General features: G+C 58.7%; 1 protein-coding gene across 1 annotated transcript; it reads left to right on the top strand.

The window, feature by feature from the left end:
- Positions 1 to 2,460: 2,460 nt before the first annotated feature.
- On the top strand, positions 2,461 to 5,467 carry ZNF703 (zinc finger protein 703). Its single transcript, XM_032413264.1, has 2 exons — positions 2,461 to 2,897; positions 3,916 to 5,467. Exons 1-2 carry the CDS (start codon positions 2,655 to 2,657, stop codon positions 5,446 to 5,448), a joined length of 1,776 nt encoding a protein of 591 aa, XP_032269155.1. The 5' UTR covers positions 2,461 to 2,654; the 3' UTR covers positions 5,449 to 5,467.
- Positions 5,468 to 9,864: the final 4,397 nt, after the last annotated feature.

Genomic DNA, 9,864 nt, shown 5'->3' with positions numbered 1-9,864 from the left:
GGCCTCAGTGCTGTCAGGCGTCCACTGTTCCTATCTGTGATCACTGCTGTGAGCTAAGAATGTGGGTGGGGTTTTGTGGGCATGTGCGTGTGCGTGTGTGTTTAAGGACCATATATTACTACCAAGGCAAACTGCTCACCTCCCACCCAGAACCTGCCATTCTATCCTCATCCCCACCTTTCTCCTTTCCTTTCAATCATTCACTACCTTTTCCTTCTCTTTTCCTCTAAATATTCTGTCGTCCTCTATTCTCCCCTCTCTCCTCTCTGCTGCCTCCTACCCCTCTTTTCCTTCCAAATTCCTCTTCTCTTTCCCCTCCCCTTTGCTCCCAACTGATTTCCCATTAATCATCCCTAGCACACATCTGCTTGGGTCCTGGAAGGATTTTTTGGCTGGCTCTCGCAGCTGGGCTGGTTACAATAATCAAGAAGGAGTCTTTCATCTCTCTCTGCCTCCTGGGTCTCCTCTCTTCCCAGCTCATCCTCCTCCAGGGTGCCTATGGAGGCCCACCCTTTTCCAGTCTGTAAGGCTTTCTTCTGTTCTCAGTCTGGGTAGCAATTTCCCCAAAGCCAAACAGGCTTGTAGGTTGCAGCAGCTCTGCCATGGACTTTTGAATGAGGTACTGGCATTGGCAGTGAAGTCAGAAAGCACAAAGGCTGGCATGGGGGGGGCCGCAGAGACCACCACATAGATGGGATCACCCCCCCCTTCTTGCACCCCTCTCGCTGCAATATGGAAGACACCTCACAGCCCGGGCATCCCTTAGCATTGGTTTCAACCTGACTTTACCAGGATTAAAACTGGGGTAGGCAGAGTCTGTGTAATTTCTAAGAGATCTATGCATACCCCAAAAAACAGCAGGGATGCAGGGAGTACATTTAGTTTAGTGTATGATTGATATGGCCTGGGAGTGGTGCCTGCTGCCTCCTTTCCTGAGCATGATAAATGGCCGGGATTGCTATTTGTTATTTCCGAGAGGGTTCTTTCTTTCCGTTTGGAGAACCCCTCTGAAATCACCTATCCCCATCTTGGGTTCTCATGTTGTCTCAAGGCGTAGATCAACGCGGCAGAGTCAGGGAGGGGTAGTCCCGGAGCAATATGCCCCGAGTGACAGGCCTGACAATCAGCGTGATGGATTGGGTCTGAGAAAGTGGTACTCGAAGGGAGGCAGCGACACCAGCGCGCCTCCACTGGCCGCTGAGAGCACGGGAAAGTGGTCTCCCTAGAGGCCGGCGCACAAAGGACCAGCTTCACCTTCTGATGATCCGCCAACCGGGAACTTTAATGTCAGTACTTATGACTCTCTAAAATCTCTGCCAAGCGCGAAGCCGGCAATACACACTTAATCTAAAAGGCGGGGGGAGGGAGGGGGAGGGTATTCTTATTTTTAACAAAAAGTTTTTATTCCAAGATTTCCCTGGGAAAAGCTAGTGCATTTTCCCCCACGAGAAGAGAAGACGGGAAGGCGCAACTCTGGAGTCTGTATCGACGTGCAGCACGTAGAGAGAGATTCCCACCCCCCTCCTCTGAGATACTGGCCTCTCCAGTGATCCTGGGTCCCCCCAAAATAGCAGCTAGGCGCGCTGCAGTGAGGGAATTGTGCGCCTCTAAACAGACACTGTAAGAAACCTGAAACACACCCAGGGACCGAACCTATAAATCAGTGTGCAGGCAAGGCTCGCCAGGCGCGTCCGGGCGGTGGGCACAGCCTAGGACACCGCGCTTCGTCGCGACCATCTCACCCCGGAAGGGAGTCCTCAAACTTACAGGCTTCGGACAGGACAGGCTCAAAGTAGTTGGAGCGGCGACGCCGCGTCCCGAGAGCCGTGGACGCCTCCAAGGCTCGGGCGCTTCCAAGTGAGCACACCAGGGAGAAGCCAATTAGGGAAAGAGAGCTGGACCGGAGCAGAGCCGGAGCTGAGCCGGAGCAGAGCCGGGAGCAGGGCCGAGCTAGGCTGGCGCTCTGGAGGCGTGGCCCGCCCCTAGGCGGCCTCCGGGAGAGGCTGGGACTCCGCTGCGACGGAGCCAGCGCCTTGCGCCCCTACCCCCCCCCCCGCCCCACCCCAATCCGCCCCACCCCAGACACACTCGGCTGGCGGGTGACTGACCCGGCCAGCACCACCCCCGGCGGTGTGAAGGGAGAGGGGAGGGAGACAGGAAAGCCAGCGGAGGATAGGGCGCGGAGCCCAGGGTCCTGGAGAAGTCTCGTCCTCTATGGGACCCCGGGGCAAGGGCGGCCCGGCTGGGGGGAGGGGAGGAGTACGGCGGGTGGTAGAGGCCGAGGCTGCGGCGGCGCGCGGGCGAGGCCCCTTTAAGGTTCTCCCCTCCCACCGGCGGCGCCGGCCTCCGCCCGCCGCTCTCCCCGCCCCGGGGTCCCGGCGAGAGCTGCGATTGGGCGGGCGCGGCGATCCCTTTGAAGTGTGGCTGCCGATCGCGGCTATTTGACGTGCGGCTCGGGGAAGGCGAAGGTTTTTGTGTTGCTCGCCGGGGCTAGCGGCTGCGGCGGCGGCGGCGGCGTCGGTGGAGGAGGGGTGGAGGCGCAGCGACTGCTGCACCGCGCTCGACGCTGCGGAGCGAGCCCACCCGCCCCGGGAGCTCGCCTCCCTGGTGCTCCCCCTCCCTCCCCGCCCCCCCAGTGGCGCTGCCTCCTCCAAATGAGCGATTCGCCCGCTGGATCTAACCCAAGGACACCCGAAAGCAGCGGCAGCGGCAGCGGCGGCGGCGGGAAGAGGCCGGCGGTGCCGGCGGCGGTGTCCCTCTTGCCCCCGGCGGACCCCCTGCGCCAGGCGAACCGGCTCCCTATCAGGGTCCTGAAGATGCTGAGCGCTCACACCGGCCACCTCCTGCACCCGGAGTACCTGCAGCCGCTGTCCTCCACTCCCGTCAGCCCCATTGAGGTCAGTCTCCTGGTCGCTGCTCGCCCAGCGCCGGCCCCATTCCACCCACCACGGCCGGGCCCGCGGCCCTACTCCCTGCGCCCCGGGGCTCGGTGTGACGCCCAGGTCCTGCCACGGCGGCGGACGGGGTGAGGAGGGACCGAAGGAACAGGGATCGGAGTCCACCGGGTTCTCCCCAGGCTTCTCCGTGGAAGGTTTCCCCTTCCACGCTCGCCTTTCGGAGCTATGTGTTTGCTTTTGGATTGGGTTTGCTCTTGGAGTCTCCACTGGGTCCTTTACTTTTCCTCTGGCACCCAGTTTCCAGGCTAGAGATGATCTCTCCTTTCCTGCCTCCCCCGCTCCACCACCCCTCCTCCCACACACACACCGGTTTGGTCTCTTTGACTCCGTATCGCCCCCGTCCCACTCCGCCTCTGTCCCATCCGGTTAGAGCGCACTACGCCCCGGCACTCCCGATCCCAGGTCTTTCTTCCTCCCACTTCCCTGGGTGCCCTCCCCGGGAGGGAGGGGCTACTAGGAGAGCGCCAACGGCAGCCCAAGCTTTAGAATGCGCTTCTCCCGGCTCCTACCTCGCGGCGCCACGGCCAGAAACCCGTCCCAAGCGAAGTTCCCCAAACTGAAGGAATAAGTTTTCTCCTGGGCACAGGGGAGGGGGAGATGAGAGGGTAGGGGGCGAGTCACAGCCCCTCCCCCAGCCCCGACTCCAGACCAGTCACCTGCTCCCGCGGCGGCCTCTGGTGGACCACTTCTCCTGCCCCATTTCCCCGGGCCTGAGCCGCGCTCTGGGACCCGGGGGAACGAGGGATCCCACTCGGGCTCTGCGAGCGCAGTTCCAGCCTGCTGCGCCGCCCCGCCCGGCCCTTGCTCTCAGACCCTCTCCCCCAGGCCTTCCCGTCCCGTCGCGCCGCCGCCGCCGCCGGGGCTCTCCGCGCCCACCCAGCTCCCCAGACACCCCGCTTGCTCCGTCGGTTTGCCGGTCTCACCCCCTTCTCCCTTCCCTTGCCGCTGTCTCCCACAGCTGGACGCCAAGAAGAGTCCATTGGCGCTGCTGGCCCAGACTTGCTCGCAGATCGGCAAGCCGGACCCGCCGCCCTCGTCCAAGCTCAACTCGGTAGCGGCGGCGGCCAACGGGCTGGGACCGGAGAAGGACCCCGGCCGCTCCTCCACGGGCGCCGCCTCCGCGTCTGCGGCCCTCAAGCAGCTAGGAGACTCCCCTGCGGAGGACAAGTCCAGCTTCAAGCCCTACTCCAAGGGCTCCGGCGGCGGCGACTCCCGCAAAGACGGCGGTTCCTCCTCCGTGTCCTCCACCTCTTCCTCGTCCTCCCTGTCCCCAGGAGACAAGGCGGGCTTCAGGGTCCCCAGCGCCGCCTGCACGCCCTTCCCCCCGCATGGAGCGCCGGTCTCTGCGTCGTCGTCGTCCTCCTCGCCTGGTGGCTCCCGGGGCGGCTCCCCGCACCACTCTGACTGCAAGAACGGCGGCGGGGGTGGCGGCGGGGAGCTGGACAAGAAAGACCAGGAGCCCAAGCCCAGCCCGGAGGCTGCGGCCGTGAGCCGCGGCAGCGGTGGGGAGCCCAGCGCACACGGGGGTGGCGCGGAGGCTGGGGCCTCCGGGCGCAAGTCCGAGCCGCCCTCGGCCCTGGTGGGGGCCGGCCACGTGGCGCCGGTGTCCCCCTACAAACCGGGCCACTCCGTGTTCCCGCTGCCACCCTCCAGCATCGGCTACCACGGCTCCATCGTGGGCGCCTACGCCGGCTACCCGTCTCAGTTCGTGCCTGGCCTGGATCCTAGCAAGTCTGGCCTGGTGGGAGGCCAGCTGTCGGGGGGCCTGGGCCTGCCACCGGGCAAGCCCCCGAGCTCCAGCCCGCTCACCGGGGCCTCCCCGCCCTCCTTCCTGCAGGGATTATGCCGCGACCCCTACTGCCTGGGAGGTTACCACAGCGCCTCGCACCTCGGCGGCTCCAGCTGCTCCACCTGCAGCGCGCACGACCCCGCGGGGCCCGGCCTGAAGGCTGGGGGCTACCCGCTGGTGTACCCCGGGCACCCGCTACAGCCCGCTGCGCTCTCGTCCAGCGCCGCCCAGGCCGCGCTCCCCGGCCACCCGCTCTACACCTACGGCTTCATGCTGCAGAACGAACCGCTGCCGCACAGCTGCAACTGGGTGGCGGCCAGCGGGCCGTGTGACAAGCGCTTCGCCACCTCGGAGGAGCTGCTCAGCCACCTACGGACTCACACGGCCCTGCCGGGCGCCGAGAAACTTCTGGCCGCCTACCCCGGGGCTTCGGGCCTGGGCAGCGCCGCCGCGGCCGCCGCGGCCGCCGCCTCCTGCCATCTGCACCTCCCCCCGCCCACCGCCCCCGGCAGCCCCGGGTCGCTGTCATTGCGGAGTCCACACACTTTGGGGCTAAGCCGGTACCACCCCTATGGCAAGAGCCACTTATCCACAGCTGGGGGCCTGGCCGTGCCCTCCCTCCCCACAGCCGGACCCTACTACTCACCGTATGCGCTGTACGGACAGAGACTAGCCTCAGCCTCCGCACTGGGATACCAGTAACCACAGCTCTTGCACCCACCCGCCGCTCCTCTCCTTTCCCCCTCCGCCTCCCTCCCTCCCCCCCCCCCCTGCCGCCTCGCCGCTGCAACCTCCACTTCTGCTTGTCCCTGCCGGGATCCCCCGCCCAGACCCTCCCCACCGGACTGTGTATTTATTTACTATAATGTTAGCTTACAAGCTGGGAATATAAGTGCATTAACGGCCCACACGAGTCAATGGTATGCAAAAAGTCTGTGTTCCCCAAATAATAATATTAATCACACAAATAACTACATGTTCCCCGCCCCTCTTCCTTTATTTTTTTTCTTTTTCTTAGATGTAAGATTCTTTTTTTCCTTTTGCTTGGTTTTTTTTCTTTCTTTTTTCTTTTTTCTTTTTTTTTTTTTTTTTTTTTTTTTTTTTTTTTTTTTTTTTTTTTTTTGATTGGTTTGGTTTTAGGGGGAGGAGGGAGTGTTGGGGTTCTGGGGTTCTTCTATTTGTTTTCCCTTCCTGGGGAGTTTCTTGCATGCTTCCTAACCGTTAAGACTACATTTCCCCCTTCTCTTTTTCCCTCTTTCCCCTTCATTTCTTCTTGTTTCCTTACATTTGAGGTTCTGTTTTATCCTTTGTACAAGTAACAGAGAGGAGATATTTTTTGTAACGTGTTTGGGGGGTGCAGGGATCCGCCTTGGTGGCAAGAGGTCTTGTGTTCTGTTGACCCAGAACTCTGCTCTGTGATTCGTCCCCTGCAACCCTCTCCTTCTGGGGTCCTTGGTCTGCACCCTGGCCCCCAAAATTAGAGCCTTGCTCCTCTGTCTTGCTCTGAGCACTGAGAGCCCTGACCCCACCAGGAGGCTCCCCCTGAGAGAGAGGCCCAAGTGGCCTCTGAACAGCCTTTCTACCTTCCAGACTTTTCATGGCCCCAAACACCCGGTAGTCACACTGCCTGCAGGTGGGGGACCTGTAGGGCTCATCTTATTCAATTAGAAGTCCTAGGAGGCCCTGCTGGTGTGAAACTTTGCTCTTTATATTTTGCAAAGTGCATTGATAGTCCTGTTTTATTCTCCATTATTGGGGCAGTGATCCCTCTCCTGATGGTAGGGGTAGGGTCAGTGATTCTTGCTAGATCCCTCCAAAGCAGACCAGTGGCCATATCAGAGGGCAATACAACCTTGGTAGCTCCATTGGGGGACAGCTGGGGAGTCGGGGAGTACACGGATCACAGTAGCCCCATCACCCCCTCCCAGGCCTGACCCAACAGAATCCCCAAAGTTGGCCGTGGGCTCCCTCAGTGACTGGGATTGAAGACTCGGACCCCTGGGTCTTCTCCCCACAATTTCCCTCCCTCCTGGTCTTATGCAGCAGTGCGGGGGGGCTGTGGGGCCTGTTTGGGATGAATAGAGCTCTCCCTTGGTAAGACTTATTTTGTTAATAAATGGAATACTTGGCTATATTCACACCGTGGTGTGTTTCTCTCTTGCCTCACCCACTGTCCCACTTCCAGACACCTGAGCAGATGTCCTTCTTTTATTCTTGTTTAAATACCTTATGGTTTCCTTCTGAGATTTCCGTTCAAGGTCGAGTTTAATGCCTTTCCTCAAGAAAGGGGTGGGGGAGGAAAAAAAACAAAACTTCTGCCAACGCATTACAAATAACATAAAACCGCCTTTATGGTTTTTTTTTTTTTCTTTTCCACTTGGTTATTTAGCTCCCAGGCTCCCTTCAAAGTCCTTGACATTTCCTGGGGACTGGGTGGAGGGAGTGTGTAGATGCGGTTTCTCCTCTGGGCCAAGAGTCGAGGTACAAGGGGCTGGGAAAGGAACCAGGACGCGGGGCTCAGGCTCCTGGCAGCACAGGCCCCAAAGCCCTGCAGGTATGCAAAGTCGACGTGCCTCTGGCGCCACCTAGTGGCATAAAGACGAGTGACGGATGCCAGCCCCGACGACGCCTTCCGCGCTTCCCACTCGAAATGCGAATAATTTCCTCTTCTTGACTGCCTTTTATACACCTTGAAATCAAAGAGTAAATGCGCCTGCTGAGACTGGTGTTTTGCAAGGCCTGGGGGCTCCCCAAGGCCAGCGCTGGGATGTCGACCCCAGTCATTTGCGCCTCCAGAGACTTCTCTGGACAGGGTTTGGGGTTTTGCTGAGAAGGCGCGGTGATTACTCGGGACTCTGAAGCCACTCTCGGTCCCTGTTGTCTTGAGCTCATACGACTGACACTGGCTTGGGCATCCTCGGACAGGCGAGGATGGGGCGCCGTTGACCAGGATGCTGGGACCAGGGCCGGGCACCGCCCCACTGCGCGGGGACTCCGCGAGCCCGGAGGAGAGGACGGGCCACCTGCACGTCCATCCCCGGCGGTGAGCCGCCAAGGCCGCCAGCTCTGGGGGCACCCGGCCGGGGCGCGCGGGCTCTCGGCCTCCAGCACCTGGGACGCGCCTGGCCACCTGTTGGGCGCACTTCAAAGTGGGCTGCCTCGCCCCCTCCTGGCTGCTCTCCGCGTTGGCCCCGTGCCGCTTTGGGATCGGTTGTTGTGCTGTAGTTTCGCTTGGCTTTTTCTGTGAGGATTGCGACTTACCGCGCAGTTGGTGCGAACTGCGTGCCTCTGAAACGTCGGTAGACCCGAGGTCAAGTGCGGAAGGGCGGCGTGGGAGGGATGCTCTCTCCGCCCCGCCGCGTTGCTTGAGACCACGCCACACCCCGCTAGAGAATCGCAGGAGGGCCTCGGGACTTGACAAAACCTCAACGTTAGATGGTTTGGGGGGGGGGGTGATTACGGTTTTTTGAAGTTTTGCCACTATATCTTTGTTTCTGGACAAAATTCCTTCATTAATCAAGAGAACCTCAGGCTGCTTCTGCAGAAAATGTCAGTGCTGGCCACCGTAAGAACTTACGTGTGTCCCCGGGGAAGGCACCTTGGCTGCTGGTGTCTTTGGGCACGTGGGGGCCGCAGGGGGAGTCAGGGAGAAGGGCTGGAGAATGGGCTGGAGAAGCCGCCCTGGGACCAGCTCAGGGTCTTCCTGGGGAATTATCGTTCTCCGAGTTCTCAAAGTTCAAATTGGCCAGAATCTTTAAAAGCCCTGAAATGTTACGAGTAGCTTTGTTTTTTTCTTTCTCTCTGTTGTTTTGTTTGCTGTTGGTTATTTCCTATCTTCCCTTCCTCTCAAGTCCTTCCCTTTCCTTCAGATACCTTTTTTTTTTAATGCCTGCTAAAACTGCTGGAAATTGCTCCCTCTGCAGGAAGACTTGAACTTTTCTCTTTCTTAAACTTTGCGGTCTCCAGACCTCCCTAGCTAAGTTCCTCTTGTTGGGATAGAGAAAGAAATAGATTCGCTGTCTCGAAGAGTGAACTCTCTGTATAGCAAAAGTGACGTTTCTAGAGCTGCTTGGCTCACCTGGAGCTTAGAAACCTCTCAGACTATTGAGTTTCCCCAGAAAATATATTGGTGGTCTTTGCAGACTGGGAAGGATGCTGTGTGCCTAGTTGGAATGGGCTGTCCCCAGCTACCATTGTGACATCAAAGGGCAAGCAGGGTAGTCTGGAGTGGCCCAGTTCTCACCCTGAAATGTCAGCCCTGCTCACCAGAAATGGGTGCCAGTTCCTAGGAAACGTGGCTGTTTTAATTAGCTGGTGGAGAGTTGGTTACTTTCAATAGCTAAATTCTCATTAAACAAAGTTGCTGTTTTAATAGAGATAATACTCCCCACCAACTGCTTATTTGCATAATTAATTCATCCAGCAACTCTTTTCTTCAAGAATCACCTCCACCTTCTATTTCTCCACCTCCTTCTCTTCCTAGCCCTCCTCCCCCCTCTTCCTCCTAATCTCTCCCAGGCGCCAGAAATGGGGCCTGTGTTCCCAAGGCACCAGGAAGGGTGGAAGCTCGGAGCTGGAACTTGAGACACTGGACGTTCCTGGCTCCGGGTCAGATTTTCACACCTCTTGCCTGGTTATTTTTGTGGCCTCGTGGGCAGCAGTGGGAGGAGAGGGAGGAGAGGCTCGCTCTCGGATACAGGTTTGACACAAACAGAACAGCGTGGTGTTCGGTTTTTAACTTGCCAGTCATCGTCCCCCCCCCCCCACAAACCCACCTCCTGAGAAATCCGCAGCCGAAGGGGGAGGCTGGGGCCACCATAATTGCCTTGCCCTACCCAGCACACTGTGACGTGTCTCTCAATATATGAGCTAACTCCTGCCTGATGTATGTCTGGGTTACCGTGGAATTCGTCTTGCAATAATCCTGAGGCTCTGCACTTTATTAATCATTCTGTAGGGGAAGCTGCTCTCCAGTTTTCTGTTTGATTTGATTTCATTCATCCTGTCTTTTTGCAAAATAGATGGTTGAGTGCATCCGATAATGTATGGTTTAATTTGGAGCACTATGGGTTTGAATTACCATTTTCATAATGTGCTGTGCATTAATGTGTTACATCA

The sequence above is a fragment of the Phoca vitulina genome, unplaced genomic scaffold, assembly GCF_004348235.1.
Source record: "Phoca vitulina isolate PV1807 unplaced genomic scaffold, GSC_HSeal_1.0 scaffold15, whole genome shotgun sequence".
NCBI classification, from domain to species: Eukaryota; Metazoa; Chordata; class Mammalia; order Carnivora; family Phocidae; genus Phoca; species Phoca vitulina.
This window is presented reverse-complemented; position numbering and strand designations above follow the sequence as displayed.

Excerpts from the sequence above, each read along its gene's own strand:
- ZNF703 (XM_032413264.1), top strand. The coding sequence starts at position 2,655 with ATGAGCGATTCGCCCGCTGGATCTAACCCAAGGACACCCGAAAGCAGC. Across the intron at positions 2,898-3,915 it reads CTCCCGTCAGCCCCATTGAG|CTGGACGCCAAGAAGAGTCC; the intron begins GTCAGTCTCCTG and ends TGTCTCCCACAG.